Raw genomic sequence first — 17,294 nt, forward strand, 5'->3', positions numbered from 1 at the left:
ATTATAATCAGGTCAATTTTCCTTACTATCTTCTTTTAAATGTAGGGTCAGGTATTTGTTTCTAAAAAGTTTTCTTGGATTATACTTAAATGTTTGTTCTGTTCCAGTGTTTCATTTTTCTTCTTCAGGGATTCTACTTATGCATAATTGTACCTCTTTTTCTATTTTCCATTTCAACACCTTTCTCTTTATTTTTATTTCATGATCTCATTTTTTTTAAATTTATGTTGTTCTTACAGAATCTCAAATTTCCTTTTTAGTCTCTTTTCCCATCGCCCAGTAATTTCCAAACAATACACCTCCCATTCTTTTTTCCTTCTTTTTCCTTTGTTTTGTCCCAGTTCTCCAGAATAGAACCAATAAGATGGAGAGCTGTCTACCTACCCACCTTTTTGTCTCTTTATATCTAGGATGAAATTTATAGTCTTTTTTCCCCCTAGTACTGGGGATTGAACCCAGGGTGTTGCATGTGCTGGGCAAGTGCTCTATCACTGAGCTACATCTCTAGCCCTAGAATGAGAATTATAATAAGAAATTGGCTTACGTGATTATGGAGACTTAGCTCTTTTATATGCTACCTACAAGCTGGAGACTCAGGAAAACCTATGCTATAAGATCCATTCTGAGTCCAGAGATTTGAGAAGCAGAAGTCTTAGCAGTATATGTTCTAGTACAAAGGCAGAAGAGGATTAGTGTCTCTGCTCAAGCTTGTCCAGTGGAGAGAATTCCTTCCTCTCCACTTTGGTTCTAGTTGGGCTCTCAACAGATTGGATGAGGCTCATGCACGGAGGGGAGGGCAGTCTAATTAACTAGTCTGCCAATTCAGTGCTAATTTATTCTGAACATGCTATCTTGTCCAAATATCTTGGACAGAAATAAAGTTTAACCAGGTATCTGGGCATCCTGTGGCCTAGTCAGGTTGACATATAAAATTTACTTGTACACCTTTGAAGCATTGCGCTTCCAAGACAGTCTCCTTAAGTCCTGTGTGAACTTAAAATCCCTTCTTGGTAGTTTTCTCTTATCTATCGGGATGTTCTCATTGGGGTGGCTTTCTCTTTCTATGAATGACTTTAGGTTAGTTTTAGGATTTGTACTCCCCTCTCCTTCCTTCTGTGCATTTTTTCCTTTCTCTAGATCTGCCTTTGCTCTCTGTAAGGTGTTAAGGGAAGAACTTTAGAAATATCTTCACTAGAAGGATGTTTATATTTTCTACTTCAAAGTTAGTAGTTTGTTTTACAGTTGTGTTGAAGGTATGGGATTTGTATGGTTTGTGGTTTTATTTGTTCTTGTTAGTCTGTTTAATTTTTGAGAGATACCTTGGAGATTTGGATTTATATGGTCACAATATCTAGATGAAGTTATGAAACTTCATTTCAATGGCAAAACCCCCATACCATGAACAGAGTGGGCATCTTGGTCCATAACTCTTCCAATGCATACTTCCAGTTGGCTGAGTTAGCATTTGAGATGAAGCCTCTGTGCTTTTCTGGTGTAAATGGGGCCCCTAGGACTACAGTGTTCTCTTTCAGGAAGGACAGGCTTTATTTCCAACACATTCCTATATCTTCAGGCAGAATCATTGCAACATCTGTTTTTCTGCCACTGTAGTCACAGACCTTCAAATGGAAATCCTCCCGACCCAATACACAATTACACACAAGGGTAGTCTTGTTAAAAAGACAATATGACACCCCCAATGCCGCCAATGTATAAAATGTAATTGAGTTAAAAAATATGATGTTTAGGCCAAAAATAGTGTTGAGACATTTCCCTATGTACACTATCACGCAGAAACACACATAGCGGCATGCCTGATGTCTCTTGTATCACAGAGGCTGTCTGTCAACGTATGAGGTGACCCCACACTTCTCAATTGTGAGGGCCTAGGGATTGTGGGTAGGTTGCTGCCTCAGTGGTTGATCTATGCCATAATGAATTCCTGTGAGGAGAGGGATGCTAAGGGGAGGGGCTTCAGCAAAAGTGATTATCTTAGTTCTGTTCCCTTGATTTTTTTGAGCAGTAAAGGCAATGCAAGTGAGCTTAAGCTAAAAGGGAGACTTTATAGAAGAATTCTAGCATGTTTCCCTACTGTGAGTGGCACCCTGTTTTGCGAAGTACTTAAACTGGGGTGAGAAGTAAAGCAACTTGCTTTAGGTTATACAGCTAATAAGGGACAGAGTTAGGATTTTCCTCAGGTCAGCCTGGCTCTAGTCAATCATGATACCAGGCTGCCCTGCTCCTTTTCAGGGAACAGAATGTGCTGCTAGGGGCACACTAGGTGGGCCAGAAGTCACTACACACAGAAGTACTGCTCTAGTGCCTCTTTTGTATTAGAAGCAGTGACTACTTTTAGAAAGCCCTTTTGCCAGGCCTGGTGGTGCAAGCCTGTAATCCCAGTGGTTAAGGAGGATTCAAGTTCAAAGTCAGCTCTAGCAACTTAGCAAGGCCCTAAGTAACTTGGAGAGACCTGTCTCTAAATAAAATATAAAAAAGGCTGGGGATGTGGCTCAGTGGTTAATGACCCCTATGTTCAATCCCTGGTACTGGAAAAAAAAAAGTCATTTAAGAAAATGGAAAAAGATGAAAGCTAAATATGATTCTTTTTTTTCAAGTGTTGAAGTACTGATTATGAAAACTCTCTTTGGTTGCAAGATTATTGAAGTCAAAGAAGCCATTTCCAAAAGCCTAAGGTTGGAGTCAGCTCCCCATAAAGAAGGCTTTATAAAGGGCGTCTCTTCTTTCCTGATCCCAGTGGCCAGGAACCAAGGTTTTCAGTAAATGTCCCTGAACTATGTAACTTAATATTCTGTTCAAATTTAATATTCTGTAAATACATGATCTGTCATAGCAATTTGACAAGTTTAAAGTTAGCTTGTTTTTCCCAGAATTTTTATTTTGCTCCCTAATTTTTCTGTTAAATAGCATCTAAATGAGAAAGGCATAGAATCACAAGGAGGGAGTTTACTCAACAAATATTGATTGTACATTGGTCATGTGCCAGGCATTGTCCGAGGCAAACAAATACACACATTCAAGTGACAGAGCCAACACCTATTCTGGATTTCAGAAATAACTTTTTTGGCCTTCTGAACTACATAGGGTAAAACAGATTGTCACCGAGTATGGAGCAGTCTCTCCAGTATTAAGGTGTGTCATGCACAAAATCTTTGAAATCTATTTCTTTTCTGGATCAAGCTATATGATATTTAAAATATTTATTGATTCTTCACCTAAGAACTCTGCTTATGCGTCTGGTCAACCACTAGTGATTGCTTGTATGGATGAACATTTTTGCTTTTCTTGGTAATTTAATCACTTAACAAAAATGTATGATGGTGATAGAGATAGGGAGGCTGCTGAGAAAATGACTACAGTCACAAAGTGAGAAAGGTGCAAAGAGGCAGGGACTGAAAGTCTCCGGTGCCTATAGTTGGCAGTGGCCGGGGTTTTGCGCCTGTCTGCCCCTGCCTGTTTCTTTTTATCCTGTGGCTACTACATTTATCAGTGTCAGCTGGGGTCCAAAGACTCAGATTTTTCTTTTCCAAGACCTTTAGAATATGATGATGACTATGAGAATATTTTAGGAGTATATGAAATCAAGAAAATATTGCTAAATGCAAAATTTTCTAAAAGAATTATGGCTTCCTCTTATACAGTCTCCATATATATAAAGATTTAGTCTTTTTAAGTTTTATCATGGACGTTTTCAAGCGTACAGAAACATAGGGAATGGTAAAAAGGAGCCAATGCTTCCTCATCATCCACTTTCAACAATAATTGACAAATGGTGGGTCCCGTTCCAAGTATATCTTCCTTTCCCAAATCCCATGCTGTGGTCTTAAGTGTTCACCAGAATTCACATGTGGAGACTTAATTGCCTTCATGATGGAATAAGGAAGTGCAGCTTTAGGGGTGATTGAGTTTTGGGGGTTCTGCCCTCATCATTGGGATTAGCGCCCTCCATTAAAGGCTGGCAGTTGAAGGGTGTGCTCTCCAAAGCAGGACGTGGTACATCCATGAGGATGTACTACTCCCTTGTGCCCTCTTGTCACCTCTGCTGACAAGGACACCTAGAGAACACCATCTTTATCAGACACTGAATTGCCTGGTGCCTTGATCTTAGACTCTCCAGCACCAGAACCGTGAGAAATAAATTTCTATTACTTATAAATCAACCAGTCTGAGGTATTTTGTTGTAGCAGCATGAGCAAACTAGGACACCCATTAAAGTGTATGTCACTAAAAGATAAAGGACTCTTTTTAAAAAACATAACCTTAATATCATCTAGAATGTACAATGTTGAAAGAAATTTGTCTTCGCAGCTGAATTTCTTACATAGCAGTATGTTCTAATTATAGTGGAAGTCGGGGATAAATTGCTAAGCATATGCAATTCATTTTGCAGATTTTCTGGAGCATATTGCTTACATATTTTTAGTTTTTTATTTTTTTAATACTTAAAATGCACATCATTTCATCCAGATTTTTCTGATTTTCAAAATGGGCAATTCTGTTGTTTATTTAAAATTTTTATGACAGCTTTATTGAGGTAATATTTATATACCATAAATTCACCCATTTTAATTATATAATCAGTGAAATGATGAAAAGGTTAGAGTAGATGGTCTGTGGTTCCAACTCTGTTATTTACAAATCTGTTAACTTCCATACGACCTTGGGCAAATTATTTCCTGGTGCCCCCATTTTCTCATCAGACAAAATGGCATAGTAATAGAATTATTTGTAAATATTGGTAGAACTATGAGGATGGAATGATATTCTTGTAACAAAAAAGTTATTAGAAGAATTGGGTGAGGTGTCTCACGTGTAATCCCAGCAACTCAAGAATCTGAGACAGGAGGTTTGCAAGTTCAAGGCCAGCCTAAATTTAGTGAGGCCCTAAGCAACTTAGTGGAGACCCTGTCTCAAAAGAAAAAAAAAATATTGAAAAAAGGGCTGGGGATGTAGCCAGTAGTAAAGCACTCCTGGATTCAATCTCCAGTACCACTATTCCCCATCCCCCCCCCCCAAAAAAAAAAAAAAGGATTAGGAGATGTTATTTATAATAAGGGTGGGACTGTTTTAGTCTTACTGGACTGAGAAGGCCTTAATGGGAATGTTTTGACTGTGGCCTCAGTGGAGAGTCAGTGGCAGTAAACTAGTAAATTAGTAAACCAGTAATTGGTGGAGAAGGGAAAATTTAGCTACTAATAATAGATGGCACTTATTGGGTATTTACTGTCCTAGAATGTATCAGACACTGTATATACACATTAGCTTACTTAACCCTCAGTGTTATGAGCTAGATTTAGTAATTATGCCCACAAAAGACATTAAAGGAATTGCTATAACCAATTAGCTAGTCAGTGGCTGGAGGTGAGTCACCCTGGCTCCCAAGTGACCTTACCACGGCACAAAGTGCCTTTCAGAGAGAACAGCTCCTGGGAACCAAATCCCATGGCAGAGAGGCCTTCCGTGGGGAAGGTAGCCAGTATTGCCAACAGTTCTTTGGAGGGACAAAGGAAGTGATCATTTTATAAATACTTCATTTTCATATGTGTCTTACTTGTTCCAGGTAAACAAATAATGGCATTTCAGTTATTGAAGAAGTTAAAGTGTTGACAGTATGTTCAATAATGTTTGGGTAGGTTTACCACAAAAAATACATTACAATATGTACATTGACTTTTAAAATGAGATTTTTTTTTTTTTTTTTTTTTTTTTTTTTTGTCAGAAAGGAATTCAGGTATCTTACTGGCTTCTTTCTGCCTAGGTAAAACTATAATATCTTCCATTTGGGGGGCAGTATTTTTAGTTACAACTTTTTTTAGACTATTTTTATTTCTTTTTCCAATGTGGTATTTGGTACACACCAAATATTTACCTTATACAAACAAAAAATTTAGTGCCAAAATTTCAATTCAGGTCATAGGTATATTATTTTAACAAAAGCACTCTTTTGTTTATTTCTGGTATACAATGTATAAGCAATTGGACACCAAAATTTGTGTGCCAGTTATTTGGAATTAGAGACCTTGTAGTATATCTGCAACTCTGTTGAAATGTATCTTAATTATCTGGGATATTGGATTTACTCTGATTTCAGCTCAGTAGAAGGCAGGTATGGCTTTGCTGAGGAGAGAGAACACTTCTCTCCAGAAGGAAAATCAATAGAGAAGAGTTTGGTGATGTCCCATATGAATTCTGAATTGACAAGGACAGGAGATACCTACTGCAGATGAAGAGGGGTTAGGATATAGAAATGAAATGTTGGGATTTATAATTATTGGGACTGGACCTGCTTTGTTTTCTGATATTGGAGGGAGACCTACCCACCCAGGTGGACTCTGCAGAAACATGCATGCCATGCATAGAAAGTGGTCCAGGCTTCTGAAACTCAGAGCAAGGCTCAGATGCAGCAGCCATCCAGGTGGAGAGCTCTTTTGAGAGCTCTGGCAGCAGGTAAGGAAGATTAGCCATGGGGTTCTCCATAGCTGGGTATGCCAGGGGTATCTTTAACCACATGGTACTCCACCAATGTGATTTGCCATTCTATAACAATATTCCTTTTTCTGTTGCTGCTCCAATTTTGTTAAATAATCAGCCAAACTCTGGAGGATTTTTCAGTAAGTTAACATAGACAAGAAGAGCCAAAGATTTAAAAGAAAAATCATTTAGTTAAGGAATTTCTGACTCTGGACATTCAAAAATGGAGGGTTGCAGCTACTCAGGGTTTAGTAATTGCTAGGCTCCCTCAGATAGACTTCCCTCTGCTTCTGAATTCTTAGGTTCAGTGGCCATGGCTCTGGAGAAGAGACACGGGGAGGATGGTGGTTTGGGGGTAGTTTGCTTATTTGTAATTTTGGAAAAGGGTTTCTAAGTGGTGGAATGTCACTAGAAAAAAACTTTTTTAATTTTTGAAGTTTAAGTATAGTATAGAACTTTTAATGTACTACTGGACTCCTAAATGTAGACTTCTTGTCTCAAGGTAGAATTTTTTTATTTTCCCAGAAAACTATTAAAATCTGCCCCCTTTCCTTTCTCCCTGTTTTCTTCCTTTGTCCTCCATCACAGGATAAACTAGGTCTGGATCCGCGAGGTAAAAATGCTATTATAGGTGATAACTTTAGCTTAGGAAAGGTGTTACACTTTTGGGTAGATATGTATTGTGAAAGTTAGCCATTTTATCATTTCCATTTAAATTCTGTCCACAGGATTGCTGTTCGTTCATTTAGATTTGTCAGTATTGTTATAAAATCAGATAAATCATCATACCCTGGCACCTGCAATAACAGAAAAGTTACATAAATTTTCCATTGTTATACTGCTTTACTGATACATTATCCTAAAGTGGAGTGATGCTTATTTGTTTCTGCATAACTTTATGTATGGTTCTGTTGAATGGTGAACCCTTAAGATAGTGAGTACTGTGTGTACTTGTGGGTGTGTTTGTTTTTATCTCTAAGATTGCCTTTTCTCTGTAACAACAGTTGAGGTATTTTCTAATCTAAGTTTAAGGATAGCTGTACTTTCATATTTCTCCTGGCAATACAGGGCTAGGGAGGCTGCATTCTGCTTTTGCTTGTTGCCATTAGGTGTCTCCATGATACAGACTTATTAGAGATGATTTAGTTAGCCTTAGGCAATCCTAATGGGTTTTCACTGGTGGTTAAGAAATGCTCTTCGAAGAATCTAACTGAATTTTCTAGACAAGCTGGTTGATTTATACTTCATGGGAGAGGAGTTCCAGTGCACCGATTCATATCATGAATTACAGTCTCTTTTAAAGTATAATTTGCTCAGTCTTGATTAAAAGCCTTGTAATTGTCTTTTCCTGCTGCTCAGCACATCCTCTGCTGCCCTCTAATGGCTGCCCATCAGTAGCACCATTGATGTCCATCTGTCCACCATCCACAGTCAGCCTCTCTCCAGCATTCAGCAAGTTCTTTGTCTGCTGGGCCTGGGGGAGGCTATTTTGTAGAGAGAGAGCTTCAGGGAGTGACTTTCAGGAAAACCAGGCACAAGGTGTTGGCATTCGGGTAGTTATGATAATGATAAGATCCCTAGAATAAATGTTTTGCTTTATTGTTCTTCACGTTCTTGCTCATTTATCTATCCATTAATTCATCAGATGTTTTTGAATGCCAGGTATGTTTAGTACCTAGCCTTGCCTCAGTCTGTTAGGTTCTTAATATAGATTTGTTGAATGAGTGAATAAATGTAAAGGTAAATAAGACTTTGCTCTTGGAGAGACTTGGTTGTCCTTATTTTCCTTTTTTAATGAAGATATTGGGAAAGATGATTATACTAGAAAATTGTTGAAATATTAGTGGAAACCTAATCTCCCTTTATTTCTAGTTCTCAGAATATGTCATCTAACTTTATAAGGGCTCTGGTTTTGGTAGGATTTATTTTGCATCTAGGAATGATACTGAAATTAATTAATTAAATTAATTAAGATATTAAGAACCAAATTAAGGTGTTTCTAGATTTTTATTGAATAAACATGCAGCCATGGCTGCATTTTCCTTTATATTCACAGTCTCCAGGACACTTCACCTGCTATAATACACTCTTTGCCTTTTTTGTATTTAATAAATTGTGATTTCAACTTGTTTTAAATGACCATATATGAAATATGCAAAATGCAGTGTATTTCTTATATGTTCTTTCATTCTTTTTTGGTACTGGGGATAAAATTCAGGAATTCTTAACTACAGAGGCATATCCCCATCCCTTTTTATTTTGAGACAGGGTCTCACTAAGTTGCCTGGATTGGCCTTAAGCTTGCAATCCTCCTGCCTCAGCCCCCTGAGTAGCCAGAATCATAGGCATATGCCACATCTTGTGTTTTCTTTGTTAAGCAATGTTGTGGTTTCCTTCATTCTTCCATTGCTTAGTCTGCTTTTTTTGGCATTTTTTTTAAAGCTGCTCTTTCCTAGCCACTTTTCTTTATTATATACCAGAAAAAATGCCTCTTACTGGCTTTCTTCCAGTTTGAGAGCATAATCCTCTCAGATATAGTTAGGGTGAATAAGGCTTTTCTTGTGAAAAATAATAATCTGTATCTTTCCCATGGGAGAAGAACATGAACTGGTACTTATATGTTATTTAGCATGGTATTGTAGAGATGGTGGTACCTGGTTGTATTTTGCAGGATTTTTCCTTTATTTTTGTGTTGTGTCAATTTTAGCTATTTTACAAGTTATTAACATAACCAGAGAGAAGCGAATTCTTTTTTTTAATGATTGTGATGAAGACTTGAAAATCTAAAACAAATAACTTGAAAAACTAAATTTAATTTGAATGAATAGTAGTCATTATTTTTCATTACCATCTCTTTAGTGACAACATTGAAAGAGATTGATAGAAGACTCTAGAAAGGAGGAGGATACAAAGAGTAGCCGTATCTGTCTCTTTCTCTTGAGTGCTTCACATTTTTTTCCATTTATTATTTTGATTTTGATCAATACATCTCCAAACCTTTATTTCTCATTACTTTACTTCTTCATCACTTTCAATATGTTCTAAAAGAAACAATAAAGCTTTTGTATTAATAACAATAGCAGAGTATTTTACCACGTTGAGGTGGTTCTTTAAAGGAGAATTCACAAATACCTGTCTCTTAGGAGACAGTGATGGAAAAATGGGGTAGCTTGAGGATGTCAGTTTCCAAAGTGAATCCAGACTGAGAGGCTGAAGTCATCTCTCTTTTCCAATATGAGTATAGGAAGAATTCAATGCTGGGAATTAAACTTTGGCATTTCTTGGCATATAATCAATAACCTGACTTGCAAACTCTTAATATGAAGATTTTTACTCCAAGATAACCTGCAGCTATTGTTTCTTATACCTTGTGGGGTATTAGGGATTCCCAGTGTTTTAATCTCTTGGGTGCTATTTAATCGGGTTTTATGGTGGCAAGGGTTAAAACCTCCATGTATTGATGTATCTTTTCATTGAAAATGAATGGCATTAGATTTTCCAAAAGAAGCATGAAGTGAGCTGAGACATGGTGTTCTAAGCTCCAGATTGTAGTTTTGCTTTCTATTCCAGATTTCTCCATTGACTTGAAGAGTAAAAAAGAGAAACCTACTCTAGCTAACTTATGCAGAAAAAGATTTGCTGCAAGGGTGTTGTACAATTTATAGACCTGATGAGAAGGATAGAGAAATAGGCTCAAAAAATAGCAGGGATTTAAAGGTGGTTGAGAATTTGTGCTCATAGTCAGATAGACACATCCAGTTAAGAAGCCAGTTTGCTGCTGGCTATGTATGGTACTTCCCTAGGCTTAAATTCACTGTGGGAATTTAAGCTGCCTCTTGACAGCTGGATTGGCAGTTTTCTTGTTTCTAGCTTTCAGGGAGTCCATAAGGTTTATGGACTCCCTGAAAAACTGTTTTTCATGATAATTCTTAGGTCATTATTTGTCTTTTTTACTGTGTTGACTTTTGCACTGATGGTATAAAAGTACAGGTGAGCAAAAGTGTTGGCACCTTAGCATGAGTGGAGGCAGTGACATGGCTGTGTGTGTGTGTGTGTGTGTGTGTGTATGTAACTGTTTTTACTGACAAATTTCTGACAGCAAATATATGGGGTTTTGACTCATATCAGCCAATTTTCCAACTATCTAGGTACCCACTGGGTGTCTTATAATTCAGTTCAGTTCTGGCACTAAGCACCAGTGCTGTTGTCAAACTCTAAAAGAGTTTAAAGGCTTAATCTCATAAGATTGCCCTCACTTCAGATGCTAGTCACAAATATCAGGTTCCCAGGTTGCCACACTTCTGTCTGACTTGGCTGTAGATCAGGGGTTTTCACGACACCCTTTCTCTTCAGGTTTGCTAATTCACTAAAGTGCTCATAGACCTTAGGAAAACTGTGTATTTATCATTGTAAAGGATTCCATATGTGAACAGCCAAATAGTAGAGATCTGTTGGGCAAGGTATTGGAGGAAGGCATAGAGCTCCTCTGCCCGCTCCTGTGTGCTACCCTCCATCACCTCTCTGTGTGCGCCCACCTGGAAGCTCTCTGAACCCCTGGCTTAGGCGTTTTTATGGAGACTTCATCATGTAGGTATGATTGATTAAATCACTGATGATTGACTCAGTCTCCAGTTCCTCTCTCCTTGGGGTTAGTAGGGTTGAAGTTCTAAGCTTTCAATCAAAGTTTGTATTTTAGCAACCAGCCTCATCCTAAGGTTGTAGAGGACCCAGCCTGTCACTTTATTAGTACAAACTCAGGTGTGAGAGGAAGGGCCCATTAGAAAGGACAAAAGTCACTTATCACTCAGGAAATTCCAAGGGTTTTAGGGGTCCTGTGCTAGGAGCCAGGGATATTTTTTATTATGCCACATATGCTCTAGGTATATTTATTCTGCACATAATCTAGAGCCTCATCTTGCTTAATTGGCCAGATGTCAGTGGATATTTTCAGAGCTGTTTTATTGGGAAGCTGACAGTGTGATATGAAAGCTATTTTACTGGAACCAGATTGCCTGGGTGTGAATCCCAACAATCTCATTTATTAACCATGTGAAATTGGGGCAACATTTAACTTGTCTGAGCCCCTGTTGACTCTTTTGTGAAATGGCAATAATAATAATATTTACCTCAGAAATATTGTGAACATTAAATAAGTTAATACAAAGTAATCATTTAGATCAGTGCATAGTTTATAGTACACATTTGGAAAATGTTAAGTATCACAATCATTATTATCATTAGCAGACTTCAAATCAGGTCCCCAACAGGCTGGTCACAGGGCAAGGGAACCAAGAGATGAATTCAAACTTTCTGGATTCTTGTATAGCTCAATAACTCATTGAGTTATAACACTGATCCAGAAACATGAAGTGCTTACTGGGTTTGGATGAAGATGTGAATTGTGAGCTTTTCTTCCTATTTTCTACTGCTTGTCTATTAACTGGGCCAATGTGGAACAGAAATGAATGAACAAAAATTGCAAACAAATATTTAAGGAAGAAAACTTTAAAAGAACATATCATTTAGTTTGACAGCTTGTTCTCTGTGTAGACAAGTGAAAATAGTGTTTTTTTATTATTAAATATACAAAAGTTGTAGAATAATATACTGGCTTAATTAGTTTTAATTGGCCAGTGTCTGACCATTGTTTAGATGAGATCCTTTTTTGTTTTTCTTTTACTATGCAAGATTGAAAAAAAAAAAAACAAAACAAACCTATACTTTTTTTTGTAGGGCAGGGCTGGGACTTGAGCATTTAGTTCCATCTGGTAGGTAGCACAGTGCCTGGAATGGGATGGGGTTCCTAGCAGGTGTTTGCTGAATAAATAAAATTCTTTCGTATAAAGAGTCATTTTCCACTCCACTGGAAAATTGTTTTCAAGAGAATATACTTTTACTAAATGCAATAAAATTTCATGGAGCACTCCAAGGAACTGCCCTGTGTTGTGATGGCTGGTGGGAGTGAGATGCCGTGGGAGGGAGGGATGGAAAATGTGCTGCAGAGAGCTCTCAGGCATGAGGCTACGTGGAGAAGGACAATGTAATTGAGCCTCTGGTTTTCTTGTTTTTCTTTTCTTTCTTTCTTTTTTTTTTTTTAAAGATCCTGCTCTCCTCCAATTCTGTTTTAGGAGTGTGTGGGGCTGGCCAGACCTCTGAATGCCTGCCATGCCAAAGGCCCCATTTAAGGAGCACTCGCTGGCCGCGGCCCTTGCCGTGTGGATACTCCTTTTTTGTCCTTAGCATAACTTCTGCCTGTGACTAAGTAGACTCCAGAAAAACAGAGGTAGAACAGTCTATTGTGATTTGGCACAAAACAGTGATTTTGTTATTAAGAAATGAGTTATTTTCCCCCCTCTGGAGAATTTTAAACTGGAAACCATAGAAATATGGAGGCAGTAGTGGGGACAAAAACTAAAGTAGTGTATTAGGAAGTATCTTGAGATGGATGGAAATTAAAATGCATTGTCTGTATTATAGGGTAGACAAAATTCAAGAAATCAGAAATGCTATTTAATATTGGAAGAGAAGGAATCAGATATTTGAATTAAACTGTATAATTAATAAAGAATGCAATAGAAGATTGCCTGCCTGCCTGCCTGCCTGATTGATTGATTGATTGATTCATTCATTCAACACATTATTCAACAAATAATTTACTGAGTTACCTCTGTGTACTGGGACTGTGTTAGCCCAGGTGTACTGCTCTGAAAAATCATTCAGTCAGTTGGTTATTCTCACCCAGCTGTGATTTTACCCACCGGAAGACATTGACCAAGTCTAGAGATACCTTGACTGTTACAGCTGGGCAGTGCTCTTGGTATTTACTGGGTAGACACCCAGGGCACTGCTAACTGATCAATCTACAGTGCTTGGGAGCTTATCTGCTTCAAAATATTGGTAGTTCTCAGAAGTCCTGGGATAAACCATCATAAATACATATTTCATAGAATGGTTGTTATTTTGTGGTTGACATTTGACTTTTTGTGTTTTCAGAAGTGAGGACGTTTCCTGGAGTGAAATGGAGGCCTCAGTAATATTACCCATTCTGAAGAAAAAACTAGCCTTCCTTTCAGGTATGTTTTCTTAAAATTGGAAATGTTTGATATATAAGTTTACATAAACTTCCTTTCTTTGATAAGTTTGACAGAAGTCATTTTGTTTTTCTGTGAAAGATTTTAAAATGGTATGTCTTAATGAGAGTGAAGAGCTATGTGAGTGGACTGTCAGGGCTGGTTCCTGGCAGGGCAATTTTTATTCTCTTCTGTAATTTAATTAAAATGACCTCTACAAGGTAGATGCCAAATTTCTTACTTCTTAAATAAAAATCTTATAATTAATAATTGAGGGCTGGGGATGTGGCTCAAGCGGTAGCGCGCTTGTGTGGCATGCGTGCGGCCCGGGTTCGATCCTCAGCACCACATACAAACAAAGATGTGTCTGCCGAAAACTAAAAAATAAATATTAAAAAATTCTCTCTCTCTCTCTCTCTCAAAAAAAAAAATAATTGAATAGGTGGCATCTAAATAATTGTTTCTGAAATCTAGAGTAGTTAGTCTTTGTGAAATCCTGTTCCTTGGCTTTTGTTTCCATGTGTGAGAATGTTGTAGTACACTAGAGCAGTTATAGAATTATCAGTTGCGCTGCTTTTTTTCTCTCTCTTTATTTTTGGTACTGTGGATTGAACTTGACCGCTGAGCCACACATCCCCAGCCCTATTTTGTATTTTATTTAGAGACAAGGTCTCACTGAGTTGCTAAGCACTTCACTATTGCTAAGGCTGCCTTTGAACTTGAGGTCCTCCTGCCTCAGCTTCCTGAGCCGCTGGGATTACAGGCATGGGCCACCATGCATGGCTCTGCTTTCACTTTTAACTGTTTGGAATTGGGTTGTACTGGCTTAACTTTATTTTAGCTTATTAACACTAATCTGTATCACCTAAAACAAGTAAAGGAGAAGCTGTGAGATATTTTGCTAGCCTGAGAGCAGCGGTGTGGTGTGTTGAGTGTTGATTTTCTGGAATTTGGATCATTGAGTAAATCATTCCTACTTCAGAACAGGCACTGTGGCCAGGTACAATAATCCCAGCCTGGGGAGGCAGAGGCAAAGGGCTGCAGTAGAGAGACAAGAGACAGAATGCTCCTGGGTTCCGTCTCCAGTGACCCCCAACCTTCATCTCCCCAACCTGCCACACAAATAGAATGGGTACTGTGGACCCTATTTGGGGTCATTTGGATGGTATTATCTGCTTTTCCCTTCTTAATCTCACGAGGTCCTGTTATAATACCTTGATAATACTAATGTCTTTTTTCAAAATATCTTATAAATTGGCATGTTTACCTAGTATGAATGATGGAAGATGAAATAAGAAATTGAAGTCTATTAGTATTATTGTCTCCTTTTTTTTTTTTTTAAAGAGAGAGAGAGAGAGAACAACATCTTTATTTTATTTTTACGTGGTGCTGAGGATCCAACCCAGCGCCCCACGCATGCCAGGCAAGCGTGCTACCGCTTGAGCCACATCCCCAGCCCTGAAATCTGTATTTTAAATAAAAACAAGCAATTGGTTCACTATTAATAATTCATACCGTCACCCTAATGAAGGACAGAAGACCACTTACAGTAGCATGTCATGTCTCTGATGCAAACTTTTTTTTTTTTACTTTACACCTTTCAGCTCTTGGTGATAGATTTCTAAAGCTGATATAGAATCATACTCCTCAGGATTCGCTGGTTTTTAAGCTTTTAACTCTGCTATAATTGTCAGCTGGGTGGGGAGACATGTTCCAGTATGAAAGTCAAGCCTGTGGGGAACTTTCAGAAAAGCTGTGTGTGAATAAAAAAGTTTAAAAGTTACATTTTAATGCATAGGGCACACTAAAGGGATCTTGGACATGCAAGGAGTGTGTGTGCCTCATGCCTTGGCCCCCAGGCCTTAGGAGCCCAGGTCCCAACCTCCTTCTCTGCTGGATGGGGCTTCCTCTTCATGGTCTTATCAACAACATAGGCCTCTATGACCTTGGTGAACCAACTCAGATCATTCCTTATCACAGAACGCTCTCTTGACTGGATTTATAAATTCAACTCCTTTTAAAAAAGTCTTAGCATTTTTGTGAAACTTTTCACATATATCACAGCTTTTATCATTTTCTAAATCCCTTTTTATAATGTTTTAATGTATTTTGTATAACATACCCTAGCAAATAAATGGTCATATTTCATCCAGTTATTTCTTAGGACATAAAACTTTTCTTCCTAGGTGGAAATTTATTTTATTTTACTTGTAAATGCTTATTGTGCTAGGCACACAGTAGGTGTTGGATGATTGATTACATTAAGAAACAGACTAAATGGAAGAAAATTAAGATGATAACTACTATGTTTGGATGAAGAGTTCATGAGTGAATTTTTTCTCTTATTTTTTTTCTAAATTTCTATAATCTTGCTAGATTAGTATAAACATTTATAAACTATAAATAGTCATTAGATATTTTTAAAATTATGTCTTAACCTTGTAATTGTTTTGATAACATTGGATTTAGATATGTATTATGTATTATTTATTAGATGCCTTAATACCTATCATGTCTTAGATTTATTCTTTTTTCTTTTTTGGTACTAGAGATTGAACTCAGGAGTGCTTTTTCACTGAGCTCATCCCCAGCCCTTTTTATATTTTGAGACACCATGTCACTAAGTTACTTAGGCCTCATTTAAGTTGCTGAGACTGGCCTCAAACTTGGAATCCTCCTACCTCAGCCTCTCAAGTCCCTGGGATTATAGGGGTGTGCCACTGCACCTGGCTTATTATATGTTACATTTGTATCTTTTTTTTTTCTTTATAGGAGGAAAGGACCGACGAAGTGGCCTCATTCTGACAATTCCATTATGCCTTGAACAAACAAATATGGATGAGCTGAGTGTCACTTTGGACTACCTGCTCAGCATTCCAAGGTGACTGTAAAGGTGTCTTTTCTTATATCTCAATGTTTTTATTCATTTACAATTGGTTCCTGCTATTGTTGAAGTATAATTTGCTATCTTACTTGCTTTAATTAGCAATGAAATTACATTTAAACAGTAGAATCAGTAAGTTATGACCACACAGCAATTAAATACTTACTTTATGCTTTTCATGCACTTACTATATACAGATTTCTAAAATGTATGTACTACCAGTGTTTAAACAATTAAGAGTCATTATGCCCCTTGGAACATTAGCAGAAATGAAGAAGTTAATTTAGTGGATGTCATCTTTTATTTAGGTCACTGTTTTACTGTATGGATATAAATGAAACTATAGGATTATAATATATTGAGTGAAGGCTACTAGGAATTTTCAAAATATTTTTGTTTTTAGAAAATAATGTTCAAAAAAGTTCATGTATGAATCCATAGGTCTTTGAACTTTTAAATGTCAATTCTTCAGTGAAGACAAAACTTACACCTTCCTATTTGCTTGAGTATACCCATCACTTCAACAGCAAAAACAAAAACAAACCCTCCAAACTTCCTCTCTGACAGTTGATATTTGGGGGACTAAAGTGTTGACCACATGATAGAATCATTTGGGGATATTTTAAAAAAAATTCTGATGCCTCAGGTCCGCTTCCAGAGATTCTGACCCAATTGCTATTGGAAGGTATGCTCAGTAGAATTTTTCTTTAATCCTTTAAGCTTCCCATATAATTCTAATATGCAGCTAGATTTGCAAGACTCAGCAGTAAAGCATGACAGTGATCACAGGTTTGTGTGAGTGAAATCTAGAGGCAGAAAAAGAAACCAATCTATATATATGCCCTTAAGCT

The 17,294-nt window shown here is 37.6% G+C and overlaps 1 protein-coding gene across 3 annotated transcripts in view; it reads left to right on the forward strand.

Annotated features, from left to right (window-relative positions):
- The window catches only part of Sestd1 (SEC14 and spectrin domain containing 1), a 128,143-nt gene that overhangs the window by 31,642 nt on the left and 79,207 nt on the right, over positions 1-17,294 (forward strand). For all 3 annotated transcript variants that reach the window (XM_027943977.2, XM_071619020.1, XM_071619018.1), the window contains exons 2-3: positions 13,483-13,562; positions 16,332-16,440. In XM_027943977.2, coding sequence (XP_027799778.1) covers positions 13,508-13,562; positions 16,332-16,440 — 164 coding nt within the window. In that variant the 5' untranslated portion in view covers positions 13,483-13,507. The remainder of the gene's footprint in view (positions 1-13,482; positions 13,563-16,331; positions 16,441-17,294) is intronic.

The sequence above is a fragment of the Marmota flaviventris genome, chromosome 11 (assembly GCF_047511675.1).
Source record: "Marmota flaviventris isolate mMarFla1 chromosome 11, mMarFla1.hap1, whole genome shotgun sequence".
Lineage (NCBI taxonomy): Eukaryota > Metazoa > Chordata > Mammalia > Rodentia > Sciuridae > Marmota > Marmota flaviventris.